Genomic DNA, 12,274 nt, shown 5'->3' with positions numbered 1-12,274 from the left:
TTCAGAATATTTCTAGTTTCCTTGAAGATTTCTTCTTTTATCCATAGGTTATTTACGAGTAGAAGTCTGTGTTTCAGTTTCCAAATATTTGGGTATTTTCCAGATACATTTCTTTAACCATTTCTAGTTTAATTCCTTTATGACCAGAAATCATACTCTGTGTGATTCCCGTCCTTTAAATAATGGGCTGTTGTAAATGTTTCGTGTACGCTTAAAAAGAATGTGTATTCTACATTGTTCGGAGGAGTGTTTCATAAACATCAATTTGCTCACATTAGTTGATACCATTGCTTAAATCTTCTGTATTTTTTCTAACTTACTTCTCTGTTTGTTCTATCAATTACTGAGGAGCATTGATCTCCAGCTATAATTGTAGGTTTATTTATTTCTCCTTTTAGTTATATCACTTTTGCTTTATGTATTTGAAACTGTTATTTGGTGAATACACATTTAGGGTTTTATATCTTCTTGATGAATTGAGCTCTTTATATTAATAATTATGAAATGCTCTTTATCCCTGGTAATATTTCTTATTCTGAAGTCTTTTGGTTAGTATTCACATGGCTTATCATTCTCCTTCTATTTGTGTCTTCATATTTAAAGTAGGTTCTTTGGAGACAGTCACTAGTTGAGTTTTGCTTTGTTACATAGTCTTTTAGAAATTGGTGTGGTTAAACCACTTATATGTAATGCAATTATTAAAATGACTGAGGTTAGCCAAGACCGGTTTGGCTCAATGGATAGAGCGTCGGCTTGGGGATTGAAGGGTCCCGAGTTCAATTCCGATCAAGGGCATGTACCTTGGTTGCGGGCATATCCCCAGTAGGGGGTGTACAAGAGGCAGCTGATCGATGACTCTCTCTCATCGATGTTTCTAACTCTCTATCTCTCTCCCTTCCTCTCTGTACAAAATCAATAAAATATATTTAAAAAAATAAAATAAAAAATAAAATGATTGAGTTTAAAACTACCATTTTACTGTCCTTTTTCCTTTTTTTTTCTGTTTTCATGTCCTCTTTTAAATTATTTTTTTATTCCATTTTATCTCTACTCTTGGTTTACTGACTATAATTTGTTTTTGGTGGGATTTTTTTTAGCGACTTCTCTTGGATTTATTGATATAGTATACATCTCTATCTTATCACATTGTACTTTGAAAGAAATATCATGTATCTTCACATATATTACAACAGAATAATATTACAACAATATCTCCATTTCCTCTCGCTCCCAATTTTATGTGCTATTACTATTACCTAATGCTTTTTTCTACTTACGTTATAAATCCCATTGTTAATATTTTGGCTTTAATTAGTTAGTTATCTTTTAAAGTGGTTTTTTAAATAAGGGGGAAATGTCCTTTATATTTACTCACATATTTACCATTTCTTGAACTGTTTATTTTTTTGTGTTAAGCCAGATATCATTCTGATTTATTATAGTTTTCCTTCTGCTTGAAGAATGTCTTTTAATATTTCTGGTTGGTGTAGATCTGCTGGTGATGAATTCTCTCAGCTGTTATTGGCCTGGAAAAGTCCTCATTTCACTTTCATTTCTTTTTCTTTTTTTAAGTTATCACCCTAGAACATGTTTTTATTGGGTTTTGTTTTTTTTCTTTGTGTGAGAAAGAAACATTGATCAGTTGTTTCCTGTTTCCACTGCCACCGAATTTGTGCCCTGACTAGGAATCAAACCCACAACCTTTTGTTACATGGGGCTGTGCTCCAGCCAGCTGAGTCATGTGGCCAGGGCTCACTTTCATTTCTTAAAGTTATTTTTGCTGGTATAAAATTCAAGATTTATAATTTGTCTTTTTCCACTTTGAAGATACGTTTTATTGTCTCCTAACCTATTTTAAAATGTTTGCTTTGATCCTCTGAATATAATGTACCCCTTTTTTCCTGTCAGCTTTTAGGGTGTTTTTCTGTCATTGGCTTTCTGCGATTTGATATGACATGCCGCAGTGTGGTATTCTGTGTTTCACGGGGCTTCTTTGACCTGTAGATGTATAGTACTTGTCAAATTTGGAAATTTTTTAGACGTTATTTCTTCAAATTTTTTGTCCCTTTCCCTCTGAGACTCTGATTATAGTCTCTTAATTATTTTATATTGCCCCACAGCTTAGACTCTTTTTTGTTTTATTGTGTTTCCCTCCCCGCAGCTTTATTTTGAATGAGACTCTGATCTTTTCTGCAATCTCGTATCTGCTGTTAATCCCATACAATGCATTTCTTATTTCAGATATTATATTGTATATATTTTTTTTATCTGAACAGGTTACATTGTGGGGGTTTTTTTTATGTCTTCCATTTCTTTCATTGTGGTTCTTATTTGCTTTACATTCTTTATGAGATTTAAAATGGGCATTTTAAGGTACTTATCTACTAATTCCATCATCTCTGTCATTTCTGGGCTATTTCTATGTATTAATGTTTCACCTGGTTATGAGTCATATTTTTAGCACTTTGCATTCCTACTAATTTTTATTGGTTGTTGGACATTATGGATGTTACATTTTTGGGTGCTGGGTTTTCTTTTGCTCTCGTAAGCTCTGTGGTCTTTGTTCTGGAATGTAGTTAGGATCTTGGATTCTGTTTGGTGCTTTCCAGGCTTGATTTTAAGCTTTGTTAGGGCAGGTTCAGGGCAACTTTTAGTCTCGGTCTAATTTAATCCCTAGCAGAGCCCTTTGGAGGATTCTGCCTCATGCCCTATGTATTATGAGATCCCTCTACTCTGGTAAGGACAAGAACTATTCCCAGACCTGTGATTCCAGAAATTATTATGCCTGCTTATTTCTGGTGGTTGTTTCTTCAGCTGTGGGTGGTTTCCTTTCAACCAAGCCAGGTCAGTACCTCTGCCAAAGATGTGAGTGGACTCCTCTGCAGAGCTTCAGAAATATTTCTCTGTGAGTGTGTGCCTCCCTCTTCTTTGGTCATTTGCCCTACAATTTGTAGCCAACTTGGCCTGCCTAAACTTCAATTTAGCAAGACTCCTAGTTTAGGTATCGCTCCCCGGCACTGCAGTCTGCAAACTTCTTCAACGCAATAACCTGGGCCACTTGTAGGATAATAGCCCTCCATTGCTCATTGTCCAAAGTCTGAAACCATTGTTTACGTTTTACCTGGCTTTCTAGTTTAAAGCAGGAGGGCAATTCTTGTAGTGATGAATCCTCCATGGACAGATTTGGACGTCCCCACTGGCAATCTGTTCGTTAGTCACAAAATCATCAGTTACCTATGGTCACGGATCAGGCCTCAGGCCTGGTCTAGAGCAGTGATTGCTCCTGCAGTATTACCAGGAGATGACTGTCCAGCCTCCGCTGATAATTCCAGTGTCATAACACACTGCTGTTATGGTTAGCACATTTTAGAAACTTGACTCACAATCTGCTTCCCAATAGTACAATCACTGGTCCTAGTTGTACCCTCTGGAGTAGTCAAGCTAACAAACCTAATTTTTCCTACTTCCCTCAGCTACCTTCAAATAAATTTTAGGAGTCAGCTGCCATGCCACTTGAACTGTCCTCTGTTCCGGTGTAAACACTGAACTTATTGAAGCCATTCCTCATAACATGGTTTCCAGATCCTTGACTCTCTTAACCTCCTCTAGACATACTTCACCGTGTCAGTGTCTGTCTTTAAATGTGATAGTAAAATTTTACAGAGTGCTCTAAGCATGTTCTGATTAAAAGGAAAGGATCTCTGACCTCCTTCCATCCAGATACCATATTTCTCCTAATATAGCCTGTAAGTGAATTCTTAGCAACCATGTGGTTTCTTTGGCTCATACTGAATTTATAATCAACTAAACCCATTAGGCTTTTCACAGTTATTACCAGGTTTGGCTGGCCTTCCACAATAAGGCTTTAATTTTAGGACTTCACATTTATCTCCATTAAATATGATTTTGTTCATTGCAACATTGTTCCAGCATCTTCAGCTCTTTTCTGCCTTTTTTTTTTAATTTTTTTTTTGAACAGTCATAAAAATGTTTTATTTCAGGTTATAGTAAATTTGTTCCTCCTCTAACATGATTTGAGTAGATTAGTTGTTGTTTTTTCCCCCCTTCATATGCCCTAAAGATGGCAATTGCAGTTTCATTCTGTTAACCCTTTGGATTTGAAATTAGTATCAAATACAAATTTTTTTTTAATTTTTTTTAATTTTTGTGTTTTTTTTTAAATCAATCTTTATTGTTCACATTATTACAAAGGTTCCTCATTTCTTCCCCCCTCCACCAGGTTCCCACCCCACCCTTTGCCCTTTCCCCACCCCCATTGTGCTCATCCATAGGTGCACAGTTTCCCGCATCCACCACTCCCCTTTCCCCGGCCCCCCAGAATTGTCAGTCCACTCCCCTCCCGTATCTCTGATTTTATTATAATCAACATTTAATATTGTTCATCAGTTTTTTTAATTTCCTTGTTTTTTTTTTAAATTAATAAACTTTTATATTTTTAAGAATAAATTTTAAAATCTAATAATTTTAAACCTTGTTTTTTCTGCCCTGGGAACTGAGAAGCAAACTTATTTACATGTAAGCTTGCCCTTAGGCTATCAAAAGGCTAAGCCATTTAAATGTAAATGGACACATGGTTTAAAGATAGCTGCTGGCTGGAATTGGATTACCTGTTCTGGGTGGGAAGGGCTTGTCCTCCCCTTTCTCCATTGAAATTAAGGTGTTAGCTTTAAAACCTCTTTTTGGCAAGAGACCTTAAACTTTCAGAACTTTAGATTTTTCAGATAGTAAATCAATTACTTAGTATTTTCTCGAATCAATAATACCTCCACATGCCCAGGGATACACTTCACACAAAAGACATTTCCAAATAGATCAACCAACCTCATCCAGACCCACACAAGGCACTCACAGATCAACACCCCAGCGCTATACTAACTCAACACATCCAGATCTAAGCCTTCATCACTTGATTCAGCAGACCCTCAAGTTCCCGCAAAAGTTTCCAGCCATGTCTGAGAGGCAGCCCTGGGGCATGGGCAGGCGAGGAGCGAGCTGTTCCGGGCCCGTGGCTTCCAGCCTGGCCTCGGTTGCTCTGGTCCGCTCCACAACCAGCTGCTCCGAGTCTGGCCGCTGCCGCTCTGGGCCTGGCTGATGCCGCTCCGGATCTGGCTGCTCCCACCCAGCTGCTCCGGGCCCGGCCACTCAGGGCCTGGCTGCCCCAGGCCTGGCAATTCTGCCTCTTAATGATGGATCAATAGCATCACCTTCACATTTGAAGGGCAAGCCATCACTTCATCCATTCAGCAAATGCATTTTAACATTCATTGTGGGAGGGGTTAAATTGAGGCCCATGAAGAGTATAGGGACATTAAGCCACAGGCCCTACTGTCAAGGATCCTGTAATCTAATAGGAAACATAAGACATTTGTGCATGATTATGACCTAGAAAATGCTCAGTGCCATGAAGGTCTTACAGAGAAAGTTCTCTGAGGGTTCAGCAGCCTCGTAGATTATTTCAGAGGTAGCAAGGATGTCTACAGGGTGGAGGTGGCATTTATGCTGGAACTTCATGGATGGACAGGATATACCATATTTTCCGGACCATAAGACGCACTTTTTTTCCCCCAGAAGTGGGGGGGGGGGGGAAAGTCCCTGCGTCTTATGGTCCAAATATAGCCTACACATATACTTTAAAAAAAAAGTTTTTTTACTTGCCCGGCTCTGTGTGGTCTCTGTGTGCTTGCCCGGCTCTAAAATGGTTCTAAATGCTGCTGTTTACTTTACAGGGTTGATTACATGTGTTTATGACTGTGATGTTGGGTTTTAATGCACATAAAATATTTTAGGACACTATTTGTTTCAGAATCTTTTTTTCTTCATTTCCCTTCTCTAAAAACTGGTGCGTCTTATGGTCCGGAGCGTCTTATGGTCCGAAAAATACGGTAGTATGCGCTGAAAGGGACTTTTCAGCAGAAGGAATAGCAAAGGAAATGGTAGTTCTTTCCATAGATTGTCTGAAAGATAGAGGTAGTGTTATGCCCAGACTTCGTGATCCCCAAGGACCACCAGGGAGCCAAGTCCGATGCAATAAGCAAGAGAGCCTTCACCATGCTAGCATGTGCTCCCCCACTCATGCCGGCAGCATGGCGGAAGAGAGCGAATTTCTCCCGGTCCAGGCGTTTTGAGGGCTAGGGATAACTCCGCCCTACGGGGCGGAGTTGGGAGCTCATCCTCGCCCCGCCCTGCCCTTTCATTCCCCCCTTGTCTAATGTACCTAGTCAAATCATTGACTCAGCCTACTTCCTTTCATCATAAACAACAAATAGTTACCAAGACCCTTAGTACCACAGTTCCCATCAGTATTGTCCTCACTGAAGTCCAGTTCCCCTCCTCAGGCATCAGTTCTCCTTCTGGCCTCTAGTTGCCAGGATCCAGGTGTTATCTACTTCAACAGCAGTGGGCGTGCTCAGGATAAAGTGCAGCATCCTTTTGAGTCCTTGGGCAGCAAATTTCTTTATCCACATTGAGTTCCAGGGCTACAGGGTCTGCGGTGGGCACTGGCAGTGCATCTGGAACAAGCAAACTGCAGAGCCTGTAAGGACTTGAGCAAGGAAATGGTTACCATACATGATCCCCTCCCAGAAAGGGGAAACTTGTCCCAGTAAGGGGTACACCTGGCCCTCAAGAGGGCAAAGGACAGGGGGTTGGTCCAATTTTCACCGAATCTAAGACACATTTAGTTAAACCCCCTTTTCAAGAGTCTCGCCTGTCCTAAGGCTAGAGCTATGAGATACCTTAGCTACCAAGGGGAGGGCTGTTATCTGATAGTGGGGTATACCTCAACCTAATCTGAAGTGTCTATAAAAACTAGACCTTAATGCTGGTGGTTTAATCTCTGAAATCCACCTACCAATGCTCTCCTGGGGAGGTTCCCTGGGACCTGAATTCCCAGGGGGGATCCCCTTACCTTGCTTAGCATTTACCTGTGCACAGACAGTACTTCTAGCAACTCTGCCTCACAGAAGTTCAGAAGTCTTGGTGACACTTAACCTGGTGTCACCGGGCAACTCTGACCTAGAGCCTCTGGGACCAACAGTCTTGTCATCTGGAGGGTCCATCAACCATCTGGTCCTTCAGTGGCTTGCTTCTGGTCAGCCAATTCCTTCTGGCTGCAGTTGGTACCCCTCTTTTCTTTGTGAATGGCACAGTGTCTCTATCAAAGGGCCTGGATTAAGGCCAAAAGTTCTGGAACTGTGCCCAAATGGTGTGGTCCAAGGTGACTACCACTGCCCCTGCATATCAGGTCCCATCCTGAACATAACTGCTCCCATCCGTGAACAGTACCTTGTCGTCTGTTACCTCTGTGCAGTCATGAATGGGTTCCATCATCATCATCTGGAAGCAGGCTGGCAGGGTTGATGGCCAGAGTTTTATGAATCTGGACACAGGGCTGGTCCAGGAGAAAAGCCTGGCCCATCCAGGTTAGCTCCTGGTCCAGAGTCCACTTATCTGCCTCCTTCACCAACAATGCTGTGGCTGCCACAGGGTCCAGTCTCTTGGACAGATAGGAAACAGGTCTCTTCCAGGGACCTAGAGTCTGAGTGAGAACCCCTTTGGCAATGTCTCTTACCTCACTCACGTAGGGGTGGAAGGGCTCCGCGTCGTCCGGCAAGGCTAGGGCAGCTGCTGAGATGAGAGCCTTCTTTAGCTCCTCAAAGATCCGTTGTTCCACTTTGGACCAGTTCAACAGCTGCATTCCCCCAGTACGTGTTCCTTCCGAGGACCACAGTCCTTCTTGATGTCCAAGGAAAACAGGCAGTTTGTCCGGTGGCTTCCTGGGCTGATGTACGGGTCCTATTGGCTCTCTCAAGACTAAATAGGGTGCCCCCATGCCCATCAGGAAACTAAAAGGCTTGCCTCTCCTAGCTAACCTGTCAGGACATACTCTTTATAATTTCTATAAAAATCTTATCTTCCAAAAATACATAACCATGCCCCAAATTTTAAAAGGCAAGGGAGGAGGGAGCAGGTCCAGTACCTGTTCCCAGGCCTCTAACAGCCACCTGAAATGTAAAATGCCACCTTTTCCCTACAGATATAGATTTATCTACATTTCTAAGCCCCTCTACTCCCCACTGCAGAACATTGGTGAAAATTGTCCAAGCAGTCTCGGGGGGTTAATCATACAAATAATTGTTTTCACATTGTTTTAACACAATTCTAAATAAATTATAAACCTTTGTGATGAAGTCTACTTAAATCTATAAAGTAGATACACATGACTGAAACCAAAAATTATTCCCAAAGTTTAAACAAAATACAAGATGCAGGTACAAGCCCAAATTCAACAACAATGGCATATGAGAAAAGCAAAACAAAACAAATCAAATATAAAAGTTTCATATGTTACATTAAACATTACTTTAGAAAAACTGACTTTAAAAAAATACTGCATCACTGACTTAAAATAATTTTTTTAAGTGTAAGCATTACATACTTTTTCATCTGACAAATGAGAATAAATCAATCCTTGAGATCTTTGATCATTACTGCTTATTCTTAACATATATAATACAGTTTAGCCTGCCATATTCTAGGCATCTAGTTACTGCAATTAACTTTTCCTAATTCAACTTATACTTTGAACTTTTAAAGCTGGCAAGTCAAATAAATTTGGCATTTCTTAGATTAATAACATTACATTTCTAATACATCCTGCTTATTTAGGGTAAAGTTTCAGCAACAGATCTAATCATACAGTTTTTTCAGATCTCAAAATTTTTTTTCTGAAGTTCAAACAAAGCTCTGAATAATCTCTTTGTAGGAGAGCTAATAGTCTTGCGCTCTCCGGCCTCCCCTAGACCTCTTCACACCAGAGGCAGTTTACTAGGATTTAAGACAATGTCAGAAAATCATAGGTCAATCACAATTCATACTTAAGTAGCTATATGACTCTGCTTAGCTGATACCAATGACAAGGAAGACTAACCATTGTGGGCTGCTTCACCACCAATTACCTGCCACTCCCTGAAGCTGGAGCAGCATACAAATGCAAATGAACACATTCTTTACCTGAAGACTCTCAGCCATTACCATCTAATTTCCGCCTCATGGCCGGGAATTTCAAGAGTTGCTTACAATGACTTGGGAAACCAGTTTTAATTTATCTCCACCACTTTTAAAACTTATTCTGTACCCAGAAAAGTGTTTTTAAGCACAGCCCAAAACTATGCGCACTCGTTTTGAACTGGCCTTTTCTCTTTACTGAGCACAGAGATTTGCACAGAGATTTGATCCGGTACCTGATGTCTCCAGGGACCAATGTCTCTACGCTGGCCCAGGCCCCTGGGGCGAGGCTGCTTTGGCCACCCCAGCCACACTACTCAGGCAGCCCCGGAGGAGAAAGCGCGGGTCGCCCCAGCGGCTTCCCGGCTCCACTTCCCAGGCAGCCAGCAAATTAACCCAGGTGCCTGCTCCCCGAGCGAGGCCACCACTGCCCAGCCGCGCTCCAACGCGCAGACTGAGCCCCGCGGGAGCCCCCCCTCCGACCCAACGCCGCCAGGGGGCCCCGCACCACCACGCCGGCCACACTTCCCCGGCTCCATCCTGGGGCACCATGTCGCCCACAGATACCAAACTCAGACCTGGGAAAGGTTCACTTTCCGCAGGTGAGGCAACAGCTCACGCCATTCCTCTCCCCATATGAGGGTCCCTCTCGGGCCCTCCCGGGAGGTCAGAACGTCTTCTGATCCTCCTGCCCGTAGCCTTCACGGTGCGTCCACCAGGCGTCTTCGGGCACCAATTCCATGAGGGGTTTTATGTCCCTCCAGAGCGCGCACACACCTACCGCGGCCAGTCAGACTCTCCGGATCGGGTTTTCCCTAATGGTCCCGGGGACCCCGGACGAGCCCCCATCTGTTATGCCCAGACTTTGTGATCCCCAAGGACCACCAGGGAGCCAAGTCCGATGCAATAAGCAAGAGAGCCTTCACCATGCTAGCATGTGCTCCCCCACTCATGCCGGCAGCATGGCGGAAGAGAGCGAATTTCTCCCGGTCCAGGCGTTTTGAGGGCTAGGGATAACTCCGCCCTACGGGGCGGAGTTGGGAGCTCATCCTCGCCCCGCCCTGCCCTTTCAGTAGACCAGCAGAGAACTATTCTGGTATTACCCTCAATGTCTGTATTGGATAAAGTAGAAGGATTATAAAAAAAGAGGAATTCTGCCCTAGCTGGTTTGGCTCAGTGGATAGAGCAAATGCCTGTGGACTGGAGGGTCCCAGGTACAATTCCAGTCAAGGGCACATACTCCAGTTGCGGGATCGATCCCCAGTAGGGGGCGTGTAGAAGACAGTGGATAAATGATTCTCTCTCATCATTGATCTTTCTATCCCTATCTCCCTCTCCCTTCCTCTCTGAAATCAATAAAAAATATTATTTTTTAAAAAGAAGAAGAAGGGGACTTCAGTGGGAGAGAATGGTTCTAGCTAGATCATGGAGAGCCAAAAGTTTTTTTACTTTACTTTGCTACTAATAGGGAGCCAGTGTGTGTTTTTAATAGAAGGCGACATCATAATTGTATATGAAAAAAATTAACCTGCAGGGATGTGTAGTATGGAAAGGAGCAAGGGGAAATTGAAGACAGGGAATAATATTGGGCTCTCCCCCAGCCAGGACTGAGTGCTGGCCGTGCAAGTGGAGATGAAAGTGCAGGCACCATAGAAGGAGGACGACAGGACTTGGGTTTGAAAAGGAGAGGGAGTAGTTGTAGAAACCTGGTGACTGACCAGAGGATGTTTAAGGAGAAGAATATGTGAAAGAATAGAATTAAGTAGGAGCAGGTTTGTCTTAGCCTTTTTTTTTTTTTCTTTTTCTTTTTTTAATTCTATCATCTGATAAGCTATTCTAGTCTAGACTTGGGTTTCTCAACAGCCACACTTTGACATCTTGGGTCGGATAGTCCTTTGTGGGGCTGCTGTCTTGTGCGTTGTAAGATGTTTAGCAGCAAGCCTAGCCTCTACTCACTGGATGCCCCCACAGTTGTTACAACCAGAAGTGTCTCTGAACATGACCAAATGTCCTGTAGGAGCAAAATCACCCCTAAACTATTGCCTATAGGATTCTGAGTTAGTCTTTTGGCTTCTGAAATGATGGATCTGTTTCATTCTTTTTATTATTATTATTAAATTATTATCTTTGTACATATACCATTGCCCCCCCCCATACATGCCCGCCCTCCCCAGAGTTTTGTGTCCATTGGTTGTACTTATATGCATGTATACAAGTCCTTCGGTTGATCTCTTATCTTCTTTTTAAGGTTAAGTCTTTTGAGAAGGAAAGGCAAACAGAGAAACGTGTGCTGGAGTCTGACCTTGTGGATCACATGGTGCAGAGACTGAGGACTAAAGTCAGTGATGAAAGGACTATCAGGTAACTGTAATAAAGCAACAGCCCAAAAAATCAGCTGGGACTGCCTATATAGAATGTAGACAGATTTACTTTAAAAATCAATTTGGTCCTTTTTGGAAATAAGATAGGTCTGGATAACTTTCAGTGAATCTTTCTATTGTTTCTGAATAACTCAGCAGTTTAATTATATGACCCCCTGTGTGAGATTAGGCATATCTTACATTCAACATTTGTTCTCTGGAATATGTCAAAGAATATTTTATCATTTTGAAAGGGCTAAACTGCCAAACTCTGTCTGCCATTATCTTCTTTGGTCTGTTAATCAGTGAATTTTTATAACGTTTTGTCTGATATGTTCTGTGAAGAGATCTCATATACTCAGGATGGGAATGTAAATTGGTTCAACTGTCTGATAGGAATTTAATAAAGTAAGTTTTAAAAGCCTTAAAACTGGCTAGTGACATCAAAGGAATGGCAGGTAATCAATGAACAAAATGAGTATTTCTTTTCTTCTCCCCCTGACATTTCAACAAGTTAGCCATCTATAAGTCCCTGCTCAACACAGAGGCACACCTGAGAGACCTGCGCACTGAAAGACCTAAAGGTGGGCATCGGGAATAAACAGGGCAGCGAGAAGGCAGGAAGGCAGGAAGGCACAGACAGCCCGCATATGCAGCCCTGCAGCTCAGCTGGGAGCTCGCAGCCTGGCCCCGAGAGGGGAGAAAGCCAGTGGTAGCAGGCACTTCCTTGGGCCTGGAGGAACAGAGGGAGCTGGGGGTGAGGGGGAAGGGGAAGGAGGAAGGAGGTAAGGGGAACAGAGGGAGCAGCGAGCAGTCACAGTGCGAGCAATGAGAGAGAACAGTGGCTGAGTCAGCAGACGCCCAAAGAGAGCATGGGGTTCTGCCAC

General features: G+C 42.7%; 1 protein-coding gene across 2 annotated transcripts in view; it reads left to right on the top strand.

Moving 5' to 3' along the window:
- Positions 1-12,274, top strand: part of EIF2AK4 (eukaryotic translation initiation factor 2 alpha kinase 4) — a 100,687-nt gene that overhangs the window by 78,481 nt on the left and 9,932 nt on the right. For both annotated transcript variants that reach the window (XM_036446366.2, XM_036446340.2), the window contains one exon: positions 11,276-11,388. In XM_036446366.2, coding sequence (XP_036302259.1) covers positions 11,276-11,388 — 113 coding nt within the window. The remainder of the gene's footprint in view (positions 1-11,275; positions 11,389-12,274) is intronic.

Source organism: Pipistrellus kuhlii, unplaced genomic scaffold, assembly GCF_014108245.1.
Source record: "Pipistrellus kuhlii isolate mPipKuh1 unplaced genomic scaffold, mPipKuh1.p scaffold_m20_p_1, whole genome shotgun sequence".
NCBI lineage: Eukaryota > Metazoa > Chordata > Mammalia > Chiroptera > Vespertilionidae > Pipistrellus > Pipistrellus kuhlii.
The sequence above is the reverse complement of the archived record's forward strand: the minus strand, read 5'-3'. Positions and strand labels throughout refer to the sequence as shown.